General features: G+C 44.3%; 1 protein-coding gene across 5 annotated transcripts in view; it reads right to left on the bottom strand.

Moving 5' to 3' along the window:
- plxdc2 (plexin domain containing 2) overlaps positions 1-14,738 on the bottom strand; it is a 506,097-nt gene that overhangs the window by 158,308 nt on the left and 333,051 nt on the right. For all 5 annotated transcript variants that reach the window (XM_038798075.1, XM_038798074.1, XM_038798076.1 and 2 more), the window contains exons 7-8: positions 12,419-12,537; positions 11,167-11,266 (exon numbers count right to left, since the gene is read on the bottom strand). In XM_038798075.1, coding sequence (XP_038654003.1) covers positions 11,167-11,266; positions 12,419-12,537 — 219 coding nt within the window. The remainder of the gene's footprint in view (positions 1-11,166; positions 11,267-12,418; positions 12,538-14,738) is intronic.

Genomic DNA, 14,738 nt, shown 5'->3' with positions numbered 1-14,738 from the left:
AGGTCTTCGGGGTATCAGACCAACCAGATCTATTTATGGGGAGGAGGGCGGATGCCCTTGCCTTTGCCTCCCTGATTGCCCGCCGGAGAATTCTGTTCTGCTGGCGGTCAGCTGCACCACCCAAAGCTGCAAATTAGCTGTCCGACCTCTCAGAATCACTCCAAATGGAGAAAATTAAATTTGGCACCTGAGGGTTGGACGATGGATTCCACAGAACGTGGGAGCCATTTACCCAACTGTTCCGGGACCTGTTCGTGGCCAACAAACAAGCAGAAGAAGAGCCAAGAATCAGGGGAAAGTACCCAAGGCGTGACGTGGAGGGAAAGACCCGGGGGGAACAGCTAAATCCAAGAGAAAAGAAAGGTGAACCACAGGAGAAAAGGGGGGGAGGGGCAGAGGGAAGAAGGAGGAGACAGGGAACAATAGAGGGGTCCAGAGAGGGAGGGGAGGCGAGGGAATTAAAGCCGGAAGGAGAGCATGGGAAACGACAACAAACTTGGCACATACAGTACCAGAGAGCAAGAAAATACGGGACGAACGGCCGAAGCGGAGGTGGACGTGCAACAACAATGGCAGTGAAAACCGTCTGGGAGAAGCAACACCAACTCCATTCTCCTGTTGCCCTCTCTGTATTGGACATAACTACTGTAATTGTTGCTCTGGCAGCGGAAGGTATATATACTTCCCCACTCCCCCCCCCCCCCCCCCCCCCCCCACCACCACCACAAACAGGTGCCTACTTATTTGTTTAACGTAATATTGCTAACTGTGCAGAGTTGCTGTTTTTGACCTGGTGTACAATATCCTTTTAAATACATTTTATATACAATTTTTTTAATTTACATTTCAATCGTGCACATAACTGTAACAAAAAGAGTTTGATGACACATGTACTGGATGGGCTGCTGAACCAAATCCTAAGATCTGTCCTACTTGTTTCTGCCATTTATCATGTAATTTACAGTTTTTAATCCACAATTTGCCTGTCAATTTGTATTCACCTTCTGCTGATTCTGGCTTTCAGAGTATAGGTGGTTACCCAAGGTAGTATTTAGTATTTGCTCTGCTTGCGCCGTGAATAGTAAAAGCTCTTTCGTGTTATACTGTAGAATTTTGTAGCTTTATTCTTTCAGTAAAATGAATGGGAATTTGGATTTCTTCTTTTTAAAACATATTTACTGGCCTCAACCAAGATTATATCCCGACCAATAAACTAATTGGAGTTAATCTTACTTTACTGCATATTTTGATTTTATATTACTGTATGATGAGCTGTTTTTCTCTCTTACCTTCTGAACCTGACAGACTTTACATGTAGAATGTCTAAACTACCCGCTTTTTCTCAGGCATCACAGTGAGCATAGTTTATTCAATCTGCAGAACTGTACAAGCTTAAAATGATTATACTTGAAGGCTGGAGACTTTTTACACCAGCCCTTTCCAGCCTATAATCTGTATATCCATTCCAAAAACTCATAAATCTCTCTTCCACTTAACACTTGGTTTGTATCTAATTCAATTTTCAATTAAAAATTGTGGAATCTAAATGCAAATTGTGGAAACATTATTAATTAGGTAGAGGGGTAGTTCATTCTCGAGGGTAATTGTTTCCTTGTCGATATCTGCAGGTTACATGAGCTCTTTGACTTTGCTGTCGAAAGCAAGTCGTAATAGGTCATCCTTCACACTCCACCCTGTGGCAATGTAACATTTTCCTCTGTCTATATATCTTCAAAGTGACAATTTGTTTTGAAAAATATGATTTTCAGTAGGCTTGAGAACAGGTAATATATTACTGTGCAACCTTTTATCCCGACATCTACTGCATATGAAAAATATAAGTCCAGATTTTGCTTTGATAAAGCACGGATGCTTTTATAATACAATAACCATTGGTCATCTATTTTGGTCACCTAGCCTGATTTGTAGAAAACTGATAGATAGAAAAGTACCAGCTGGCCCATCATAAGGTATTGCTGCAACTGAGCATCACGACCACCAATGTTCTTCACCCCAAAGCAGCCACATAATTTCTTGGAAATTCAAAACACCAGTTGAACGAAAAGTAGGATCATTCGGGGGAGAAATACAATTCTGAGAAGGTCCTCGCTAACCTATTTCACCATTGCATTTATATTAGATTACGATCTTGCTTTCCCATCCAGGTAACACATCTCAAATGTTTCTGTCATCTACAGACTATTCACCCCGGGCTTTCTTCCGGATCATTAACATAGATAGTGAAGAGAAATGGTCCTATTACTGAAGCCTGAGGAATTAGCAACTGTTTCCAAACAGAACTACTTCTATTCATAACAACCTTCTACCTAGAAGAATTGAACCAGTTTGTTCCTCAATTTAGGATAAACCCTGCCACTCAACTTTACCTTTTGTGCAAAATCCTGCCCTCAGTCTCGGGCACCTTGTGAATAGATTTTTGGAAGTCTGAGGTGAAAGGATAGGGATGTGAGGACTTGAGGGCCTGACAGTCATGATTAAAACTGGGCCAAAGTGCCCGTAAATCGAAGTGGGCCTTTTAGCTTGCCTCCATTGCCACCTTGGACCTGCCTCCAGAGATGTTGGGCCGAATTCCATCCCATGCTTGCCTCCCCAGAACAGAAATATGGTGGGTGGGGAGGCTCCCTTAACAGAGACAGGTTAGAGGTGTTGGGAACTTTCCTGTCTCACACTTCCCATTTCCCACATAGAAATTCAGCACAATATGTCACTCAACTACAAAGTAGACAATTATAGATTGATTTAATGGCAGTTGTGGGGCAGTTACTGGTGCTCATCATGAAAGCAACCGAGTAGTTGGGAAAATATGAACTGATCAAAGAGTCAGCATGGGTTTGTAAAGGGTAGCTTTACTTGGAACACTGTGGCGTAGGAACATGAATGAAACATTTAGCCTTTCAACTGAGAATGGGGATGAGAAACATATGAAATGAAAAAATGAAAATCGCTTATTGTCACAAGTAGGCTTCAAATGAGGTTACTGTGAAAAGCCCCTAGTCGCCACATTCCGGCGCCTGTTCGGGGAGGCTGTTCCATATCAGCCATGGTCGAATGGCAGAGGGTGGCACTGTTGCCTACGGCGCTGAGGACAAGGGGCCAGGATCATACCCGGGTCACTGTCTGTGTGGAATGTGCACATTCTCCCCGTGTCTGTGTGGATTTCTGCCCCACACCCCAAAGATGTGCAGGTTAGGTGGATTGGACTCATTAAATTTCCTCTTAATTGGACAAAAAACAAATTAGGGTCGGGATTCTCTGACCCCCTCACCGGGACGGGGAATCGCTGGAGGCGGCGTGAATCCCGCCCCCACCGTATTCTCCGGCACCGAAGATTCGGCGGGGGCGGGAATCACGCCGCGCCGGTTGGCGTCTGCTCGCAGCGGCCCCCCCCAGGCGATTCTCCGATCCGCGATGGGCCGAAGTCACGCTGGTTTTTTACCAGTCCCGCCGGCGAAGATTAGGCTAGGTCCCTTACCGGCGGACCTGGCGGCACGGGCGGGCTCCGGGGTCCTGTGGGGGGTCACAGGGCGTTCTGGCCCCGCGGGGTGCCCCCACGATGGCCTGGCCCACGATCGGGGCCCACCGATCCGCGGGCGGGCCTGTGCCATGGGGGCACTCTTTTCCTGTGCGTCGGCCGTGTCAGCCTCTGTGATGGCTGACGCGTAGGTGAACCCCCCCTGCGCATGCGCTGGGATGACGTCAGCAGCTGCTGATGCTCCCGCACATGCGCGGACTTGCACCGGCTGGCGGAGTCCCTTTGGCCTTGGCTGGCGTGGCGCCAAAGTCCTTCCACGCCAGCCGGTGGGGCGCAAACCACTTCAGCGCCCTGGCCCCTGAAGGTGCGGAGGATTCCGCACCTTTGGGGCGGGCCGACGCCGGAGTGGTTCACGTCACTCCGTCCTGCCGGGACCCCCCCCCCCCCCGGCCGGGTATGGGAGAATCCCGCCCAAATTGTGTACTCTAAATTTATTTTTAAGAATGATCGAATGGCAGAGCAGAGTTGATGGGCCGAATGGCCTAATTCTGCTCCTGTATTTTATGGTCTTCTGGTCTAACTCTGGTACACTATTCAATTATATTATGGCTGACCTGCAGCTAACTCCATATACCTGCTTTTGCCCAGCATCCCTAATGTCTTTGGTTAGCATAAATCAATCTTAATTTTAAAGTTAACAATTGGACTCGCATCAATTACCATTTGGGGGAAAAGAGATCCAAATTTCCAGCAACATGTGCAGAAAGAACAGTTTCCTAATTTCACTCTGGAGCTGTCTGGCACCCAGCCTTCGATACTTTAACCAGCATTTAATGACTAAGAAGCCAGCAGCATGAAGCACAAAGGATTTATTTAACGTAACATAAAGTCTTCCCACAGCAGTAACTATATTCCCTTTACAGTCCCCTTTGGGACAACCAACATGCTGGTCCCTCCTCGGGCCGGCATTTATGCTTGATCTTATGAGCTTCTGCCTGTGCTGCGTCTGGGTTGGGTGGTGTGTAAAGGTTGGTAGATCGCCTTTGTGTAGATGATGACCGTAGGTCTATTGCCGGATTGTCAGCCCCGGACTTGGCATCATCCGGCTGTGTGTGCGCCTCAGTGTCTATTTCTGAGCCGGAGTCCTCTTCATCCTGATGGTCTGGATGTTGGGCCATGGTTAAGAAGTGATTCCTAAAAATAATTGGGTAATCTAAATTTATTTTTTAAAAAAAGAAGTGATTCCTGATTAGGTGGAGGTATCGGCATCTCTGGTCGGGTGCCGTCTAGAGCAGGTTCTCACTCCTTTAGGCTATCCACATGTTTATGTAGGGTCTTCCCTTGAACCATAACCTTTTATGAGATGGGCCCTGTCTTCTCCATTATGACCCCTGGGAGTCAGAGTGCACCATCACTGAAATTGCGGGCATAAACCATGGCTCCTGGTTGAAAATTCTGCCCTGGTGTCCTGTGGTCATGATACCTTCATTGAGAGCCCTGCTGCAGCTCTATTTTCCTGCCCAGGTTTGGGAAAGTTAGGGTTAATCGGGTTCTGTGGCTCGGCCCATTAGCAGTTCCACTGATGTAACATGTGGCATAGTCTGATAGTTAAAAAGGAATCTTGCTAGTCCCGTGTCCAGGGAGCTCCCCCCGTCTGCTTCTGCATGGCTCTCTTAAATGTCTGGACTGCCTGTTCGGCCAGACCATTAATGACGGGTGATATGGGGCGGTTTGGATGTGTTCAAATGTTCAAATACACCTCAGTGTATTTGTCGAGGACCTCATACAGGTTTCCAATGCCCATCCGGAAAGTCTGCTGCTAATTGAAGCAGAGGACTTGTAACCAATCACTCCCCAGCAGGTTAGGTCCTTATCCTTACACCATGACCAAAGGTAGTCCGACGATTTGCTGTCCATGGGTTACTGGGGTCGCGGCGGTTCCGACGATGCTCAGTTGGATCACCCAGGATTCGTGGCAAGATTCCTGTGCTGAATCAGTAGAATGTCTGCTTACCAATGATGGAGACAGTGGCTTCTGTGTCCATCTCCATGATCAGGGGCTGTACATTCACCTGCAGTGTGACCTGAATTGGCGCCACCTTGGGATTGAGTGCAGTTTAGCTGCATCATGTTGTCTTCCTCGGGTGGGGGGCCGTGCGAGGCCCTGGTCCTCTGCGATCTTATCGCCTGCCCAGGGTGGCGCTCTCTCTGCCGATTCCGGAGGCTCTGATCACCGCGTTTTCAATGCCTAAATTCCTGGCAAAGCAGTCAGAACTCCCCTTTGTTCCCGCTGGTCTGTGGCGGTTTCAGGGTGCTGAGCCTGATTGCGGTATTGTACCTTTGGTTGCCACTTTGGAGGTAGCCTGGTCATTCAGACACTGCCGAAGGATATCGCAGAACTCCAGTATGGATGTCTAGTAATACAATGGACACCACAGCCATGGAATCTTGAAGTTCCTGTGCTCCTTTCTCCGTGATTTCATGGGACATTGGTAGCTCAATGGCCCACTTTATATCCAATGTGGGACACCAGCAGCTTCCTTTGCGTGGTCACATTGTTGATTCCATACTCAATCCTATCCCTCAGTATTTCAGATATGGATGGCCCGAACCCGCAGTGCTCCACCAGCCATCGGAGATGGGTCAAGAAATCAGTCACTGACTCCCCTGGAGTTCGTACAGCCCTGTTGAACCAGTACCGGTGAAAAATAACTGATGATTTTAGGTCATAATGGTTTGACAGTGCAACGAACCCCTCAAATGATTTGGAATTCGGAGCTTCTGGACATGGAAGGCTCTTTATAAAGGTTGGGGTCCCGCAAGCAGTCGGGAGGATTGCCTTTTGCTGTTCTACCAAAATGCCATTGGCCTGAAAAAAGTTCCTCATATGTTCTGCGTACTGAGCCCAATCTTCCAAGGACAAAAGCCTTGGGATTTTCCTTAACCCTATTTGCCAATGGCAAAAGCCTTGGGATTTTCCTTAACCCTATTTGCCCTGCTCTCAGCCGGCGGGACCTTGGCGTGGAAGGGTCGGGGGGGCGGCCTGTTCGTTGGGGGGGGGGGGGGGGGGGGGGGGGGGGAGTCTCCAATGTGGCCTCTCTGGCTGTGGGCCTCGTTTCTTCCGCGCCGGCCCCTGGAGTCCTACGCCATGTTGCGTTGGGGCCGGCACGTTGAAGGAATGCACTGCGCATGCACGCCTCGGCGCCGGCGCCACTGTGTATGCACGGATCCCGCGATGCCCAGATTGCAGCGAGAGCAGCAGGTGGAGCGGCGTGAACTGCTCCAGGGCCGTGCTGGTCCCTTTGTGCGCCAGAATTAGTCGTCAGGTCGGCCCGTTCATGCCATTATAAAACATGTCGGAGTTTACGACGGCGTGGACACTCTGCCACGGGATTAGAGAATCCCACCCAAGGTCTCCAACATTAAATGCGATTCAGTAATTGGACAATTGCTACACAATCCTGATTTTGCTAAGAATTACACTGGAAACCAATTTAAGACTATCCGTCTGGCTCACAGTTGGTTCAATTGTGCGTGTGAGAAAACACATGTTTTCATACAGAGGGCCCTGTCCTTGAAGACAGAAAGAGCATTTTCACGCATTAAAACTCTTCCAAAGAATAAAAGCTTGGGGGAACCATCATTTTATGGTTCATTCCCCATGTCACTGCCTTGATTAATCAGAATTCACCTTCCTGGTTTAATTTGAAACAAAAACGTGGTAGTTAACATTTGACTGTTCTTCATTCTCCCTGGCAACACCTCTATCAATCAGAGTCGACTTGTCAACCAATCAGCTCTCTTTTCATGCAGTATCAATTGTTGTTCCCTTTATTGTTGGTTTAATCTAGCATAGCTGTGATGAACGGTATTAATAACTGCCATAAACGGTACCTGACCTTTAATACCTTGCCCCTTTAAGAGGCTTGGAACCCTGGGGGACTCCGCCTCTGGCTACGCCCCCAGGAAACGGAATATAGGATAAGGCTCCATGTGGCGAGTACACTTCTCTCGAATCCTGTCCTGTTCTCTGTATATTAAAGCCTTTTGATTACCGACCTCGCTCTCGCGCCGTAGGCAGACTACAAAAACCAGGAAGTTATGATGAACCTTCATAAATGTTAGTTCAACCCCAACTGGAGTATTGTTTCCAATTCATGCATTCACTGCATTTTAGGAAGGATTTAAAGTTTTGAGAGGATACAGTAAAGATTTACTAGATTTGTTCCAGGGTTGACGGATTACAATTCCATTGGTAGAATGGAAAAGCTGGGTGATTGGCAAAAGAACCAGAAGAAACATGAGGAAAATCTTCTCTGGACAATGATGGGCGGCACGGTGGCACAGTGGTTAGCACTTCAGCCTCACAGTGCCAGGGACCTGGGTTCGATTCCAGCTTTGGGTGGCTTTCTGTGTGAAGTTTGCATTTTTTCGCCATGTCTGCGTGGGTTTCCTCCATGTGCTCTGGTTTCCTCCCATTGTCTAGATGGGCATCGGAGTGGGTCTGGGTAGGGTATTTTTCAGAGGGTCAGTGCAGACTTGATGGGCCGAAGGACTTCCTTCTGCACTGTTGAGATTCCATGATTCTATGAACAGCAGGTTAGGATGTGTGATAGATTATTGATTCATTGATTTATTAATGTCTTTTGGTACTGATTGAGTGCATAGCTAAATAATGGAATTATTCAAAATGACATTACTGTGAAAAGATAGTCATTGTTTCAGATATTAAATTAACTATTCAACTTTCAGGACTTGTCGGTGAAAATGTATACATTATTCCAACAAATGTTCCATTTAATTGAGTAGACCATTGTATTTCAGTACATTTAGTAATAAGAATGTATCAAATAATTAGTTACAGCAAGGTTGATGGCTAGCAGTTGCATGAGAAATCTATTCTCATGAGGCGCGCAAATAGACACTAAATTATTCCTAATGGATACCAGTCAATCTTAAGTAATGGCCAAAGTTCGATCAATAAATCATCCTCTAAGTAACATCTATTTGAAGAAATCAAGAGGTCTCAGTTGGGAATTATAAACCAATGAGAGTAAATGAGGGATTAGACCATCAATAAGGATTCCCTTAAAAATGAGACCTCGTGGTCCAGTTTTTGTTCCTGAATTCCTTCCATCTTGAATTTGTGAATCATCCATTCATTTGTTTTTGTTTAAAATTATTTCTTTTTGCTTTATGATTTAATGCTTTACCATGTGTATGATCCTTGTATGTATTGTCTGATATTTTGTTACTAAGTTTTGATTCAGTTCTTATTCAAGTGTATTCAAATGAATAATTAGTAATAAAGTTGTACTTTTGACACCTCCAATCAACCGAACAATTGACTCTTATTGGAACATAAAATAAGAGATCCTACAATGCGCAATCCGTGATACAATGCTGGGTATAGATTCTATAATAACCTCCAAAAGTGAATTGGATGAATATTTGAAGGTGAGTAAAAGTTCAGAATAACAGGGATTTAGTTGAGGAAAGGCACCAAATGTGTTGCGTTTTCAACAAGCTGCCACAGGCTCTATAGGCTAAATGGCTTTGTTCTGTTCTGCATCATTTTATCATCTGGATTAATTATCTATGGACCTACTAGGTATGTACTACTCTGCCAAGCATCTCCACATCATGGCTACTCTGTCAAGAAAGTAAATTAATTTCAGAAAGTCTATATTATTCTAGATTTGTGGCTTTTCTCTCAGTAACTAATTATGTAAGTTAATAATTTTCATACTTGTTCTACCATATAGGGTGTGATGTAGCATTATCCACAGGTGCAAATTCCGTTATGGCACTAAATCTTGCGAGCGGACAGAAAAGGGACTTGTGCTATCAAGATCTTAGTTTGTGATTTTCCCTATCCCCTGCCGATGATGGAATCAGGTTCACGAACAGAAAAGTATTTCTGTATATTATAATAAATTTACATGTAATTTCTGGGCTTGATGCCATTGCATCAGCTCATAACGTTTCTTCCCACCGCATCCCCTCCAATCCCCCAGCAGTTCACTACTAGTTTTCAAAAGCGAAGGGGATGTGTTCCAATGTCCTTTTGGGCAGGGGATGGCCTTAAATAGTACTTAGAAATCGGGCCCCGTTTAAAAATGGTGCTCTAATCTCAGATTCCCAGGGAGGGGGTGGCATAGCGGTTGTCACTGGACTAGCAAAGCAGAGACACAGAGTAATGCTCTGGGGCCCCTACACTATAGGTGGTGAAATTTCAAATTAATAAAAATCTTTAATTAAAAAAGTCTAATGATGACCATGAGACCATTGTCGATTGCCGGAAAAACTCATCTGGTTCACTAATGTCCTCTAGGGAAGGAAATCTGATGTCCTTATCTGGTCTGGCCTACATGTGACTTCAGACCCACAGTAATAGGTTGACTGTCCCTCAAGGAACTTAGGGATGGGCAATAAATGCTGGCACAGCCTGCAATGCCCACATCCCAGGAACGAATAATAAAAAAATTAGTCCCTCCAGCTGGCTGTGTGATCCTTGCCAGCACTCTGAAACAGTATAGAGTGCCATTAAATCAGGCGAGAAAAAGGGTCCATGAAGCCGATGAGTTTTGCACAGCTTTTCACGCATGATACAACACTGCAATTTTGGAAAGATTGCATCCATAATTGGGTGGACAAAAAAAATTATCAGCCAATAATACCTGAATGCTCAATTTCCACATTGTGAGGAAGTTTTAAGAATTCAATGTTTCTTAACGAAATCCGCACTTGAAATAGGTAGATGATATTTTATATAATACAAAGCATCATCGTGGCAGAATTAACAAAGGTTTGGCATGATAACGTCCAGAGAGATCAATATCATATTCAACTAAACAAAATAAGTGTGACTGGAAATTATAAATTGTGTTGCGAGCAGACAAAGGCCAGGCAATTGAGATTCCCTGAGCATTTCAATGAAACTACAAATAAGCTGAGGTGACTAGACTTTCATTTCACTTTGACAGTAATCGACTCGAGCTTTGGGTGATTTAACATCACTAAAACAAAGCCACCAAGAGGACACACATATTTAAAGAAGAGCTGAAATTGGAGCTGCATTTTAACAAATTCAGGTGAGCCACAGTGTCACAAAACCTGCATACGAAAAGCGTATTTTCAGTGAATACCGATAATCGATTGCCAAGAATATCTGAGATTTCAACTGTTCATAATACGAGGAATTCTCCACGAACTCTATAAGTTGAACCTTGTATAGCCTGCTGAGAATCTGAAACAAAAATGTTTTGAGCATTATCGAGCAATTACTGTCAACTAGCACGGGTTTGGTGGGCTGAATGAGCTTCAGCTGTACTGTATAACTCTGATTGCATTCCTTCTTTCCAAGTTAGCTGATTATACTCAATTTTCACGAGTAACTTGTCCCTACAATCTTAATGATGTCGGGAACAGTTATATTTAAAAAATATCATAGGCACGCACTGTCTAAATGCCTTACGTTTCTGAAATGAAACATGATGGTCAACTTCCAAAAGATAACATTTCTTGCAAATATTGAAGTCTATTGGCAATATTTAAAATTTCTATTTGAAGCAAATTTTTCCCACAAAAACAGTCTGGAAGCTCTCAGTGAATGTTTCATCTGGTTCGTGCAGCACGCCGTCACCTCACAAAACCACTGGAATTTCACTTACTGGGAATCTGTTGAATTTTGTGGACAACCACAAACGCATCCGAGAGTCCCACTTTGACTGGGTGATTTGCTGAGTTTATCTGTGTCACGGAAACAGGAATCTAGAAGAGATAAGAATCAATATAAATGGATAGGTATAATTTTCCAGGCATTTCAAAGGGCAGCTATTTTCTGCAGTTTTCAGTTCACTGTTTACTGATGACAGGTGGCTACACTGAAATCAAGCAGCATCTTTCCAAAGTTGTTTGCAGAACGTGGAACATCCACAATGGTAAAACTACCTCGGTATTTCAATTGCAGTAACCTTCAGAAAATACTGTTGTATGCAAAATGTATTACAATTCCGAACAATAACAGAGCCATAAATCAAGTGGCACTTCAGAATCAACCATCTTTGGCTCACGCTTGACCAGTGAATGATTGATTCTTCAATTTGAGCAAAGTCCTCTTTGTAAATAACTGCTTTCCGTAAAATAAATGGATTGGAATACTGCTGATAAAAATGATGCCACAAATGGTGAGTGCTAAAATGGATTAGCCATCTTCGATGTAAAATACAAGTAATCAGGCTTCTCCACTTGTCTGCATACTCAGCTTTGACAACTATTGACAGATAACGTTTGTTTTTCTTGAGATTTTGGATCTAATAAGAGGCGGAGACAGGTCACCTTATTTTGTAACTAGACGAAAGAATTGTTTAAAATCTCTTAATGTCCAAAAATGATGAGACATTCTTTGTTGCAGCAACAGTGCTGGTCTCTGGCTTTTTATTTCACCATTTCCTCTTCAGGACTTTCCTTGAAAATGCAAAAGAAAACTAATATTTTGACTTCACCACCCTTTGTCATCATTGGCTCAGTTATCATAAAATGTGGAATATCCTTTAAAGACACCGCAAAAAGGATGCTCATTAGGTGAGCAATGTAGAGTCTTTGAAATTTAATTTCATCACAACCAGAGTGGGCGAAGGGATCTGGGAGTGAATTTGCTCCCCTCCCTATCTGGGAGACAAACAAGCTCCAAGTCAGTAAGGTCAAACAAAATTAATACCTTTATTGCATTGAATCTGTCTCAAAATGACTGGCTGTGAATTTCCCATTCTGACCTGACTTTGACAACCATTTTATAAGGTTAATCAAGCAAATTCCTTTGGAAAAAAACATTGGTTTCAGCAGATTATACATTTGGTTTTCCAAAAAATGCAGAAATATATTTAATGTCAATGCAGAAACTAAAGTAGCTGAAAATCTCACCTCTTTGTAAGCAAAGACAATCCGACCATCAATGTGCAAGGTGGCCTGGAAAGTGAAGCTTCCTAAATCATAGTTATCCTGTAGGCGAACATTATCCCACTGCACAACCAGAGATGTACCTGTACATAAAAAAATAAATGTATAAAAATCTATGTTTGCACAAATGAATATGTTGAGAAATACTGTTGTCTGGCAAGTGGATGTGCTTCAACAAATTTTTTGTTGTTGACTATTTGATGCACGAAAGCATTTCGGATGATACAAGTGTTCAATCTTTCATATTATAGTAGGAAAAGAAGTAAATTTGCAATTTCCAATTAGCTGCAGCTGAAGGAAGTAGGTAGAACCCTATTTTATAAAACTTCGGAATAGCATTTGTCACAAATCTGTATTGACAATATTACTGATTTTATGGACAACTATTTTAAAGGCACTTAAGACCATAAGACATAGGAGCGGAAGTAAGGCCATTCGGCCCATCGAGTCCACTCCACCATTCAATCATGGTTGATTTCAACTCCATTTACCCGCTCTCTCCCCATAGCCCTTAATTCCTCGAGAAATCAAGAATTTATCAATTTCTGTCTTAAAGACACTCAACGTCCCGGCCTCCACCGCCCTCTGTGGCAATGAATTCCACAGACCTACTACTCTCTGGCTGAAGAAATTTCTCCTCATCTCTGTTCTAAAGTGACTCCCTTTTATTCTAAGGCTGTGCCCCCGCGTGCTAGTCTCCCCTGCTAATGGAAACAACTTCCCTATGTCCATCCTATCCAAGCCATTCATTATCTTGTAAGTTTCTATTAGATCTCCCCTCAACCTCCTAAACTCCAATGAATATAATCCCACGATCCTCAGACGTTCATCGTATGTTAGGCCTACCATTCCTGGGATCATCCGTGTGAATCTCCGCTGGACCCGCTCCAGTGCCAGTATGTCCTTCCTGAGATGTGGGGCCCAAAATTGCTCACAGTATTCTAAATGGGGCCTAACTAGTGCTTTATAAAGCCTCAGAAGTACATCCCTGCTTTTATATTTATATTTATATTTAGGGCCGCACGGTAGCATGGTGGTTAGCATAAATGCTTCACAGCTCCAGGGTCCCAGGTTCGATTCCCGGCTGGGTCACTGTCTGTGTGGAGTCTGCACGTCCTCCCCGTGTGTGCGTGGGTTTCCTCCGGGTGCTCCGGTTTCCTCCCACAGTCCAAAGATGTGCGGGTTAGGTGGATTGGCCATGCTAAATTGCCCGTAGTGTCCTAAAAAGTAAGTTAAGGGGGTGGTTGTTGGGTTACGGGTATAGGGTGGATACGTGGGTTTGAGTAGGGTGATCATTGCTTGGCACAACATCGAGGGCCGAAGGGCCTGTTCTGTGCTGTACTGTTCTATATTCCAAGCCTCTTGAGATAAATGACAACATTACATTTGCTTTCTTAATTACGGACTCAACCTGCAAGTTTACCTTTAGAGAATCCTGGACTAGGACTCCCAAGTCCCTTTGCACTTTAGCATTATGAATTTTGTCACCGTTTAGAAAATAGTCCATGCCTCGATTCTTTTTTCCAAAGTGCAAGACCTCGCACTTGCCCACGTTGAATTTCATCAGCCACTTCTTGGACCATTCTCCTAAACTGTCTAAATCTTTCTGCAGCCTCCCCACCTCCTCAATACTACCTGCCCCATCCACCTATCTTTGTATCATCGGCAAACTTGGCCAGAATGCCCCCAGTCCCTTCTGCTTCCAAACCTTTAAATTGAGATTAAACACTTTCTTCAAAAAGAATGGATATACAATATGGCGCCTTTCCATATTTGTTCAAGCCTTGTCAGACACCTATCTCTAGAGTCATTAAAATGAAAAGATTCCCCCGGAATATCTAGCAAATCTTCTAAAAATTGTGAAAGCCCTTTTGGTTACTAGGGGAACAGGACACAGAGAGGGTCTTCAAAGGACCTCGACAGAATTAACTTCTTTGCTTATTTGAAACAATGGGGGGGGGAAGGTTTTAGTGCTGCCATTTTCAGAGAGGTGGGATTGACGGATGGGGCGGACAATTGCAGCATGGGTTGGTACCTGGGACTTCGATGTTGTGGCCATTTCGGAGACATGGATAGAGCAGGGCGAGGAATGGTTGTTGCAGGTGCCGGGGTTTAGATATTTCAGTAAGATCAGGGAAGGTGGTAAGAGAGGGGGAGGGGTGGCATTGTTAGTCAAGGACAGTATTACGGTGGCTGAGAGGACATTTGATGAGGACTCGAATACTGAGGTAGTATGGGCTGAGTTAAGAAACAGGAAAGGAGAGGTCACCCTGTTAGGGATTTT

This window comes from Scyliorhinus canicula, chromosome 5 (assembly GCF_902713615.1).
Source record: "Scyliorhinus canicula chromosome 5, sScyCan1.1, whole genome shotgun sequence".
NCBI classification, from domain to species: domain Eukaryota; kingdom Metazoa; phylum Chordata; class Chondrichthyes; order Carcharhiniformes; family Scyliorhinidae; genus Scyliorhinus; species Scyliorhinus canicula.
This window is presented reverse-complemented; position numbering and strand designations above follow the sequence as displayed.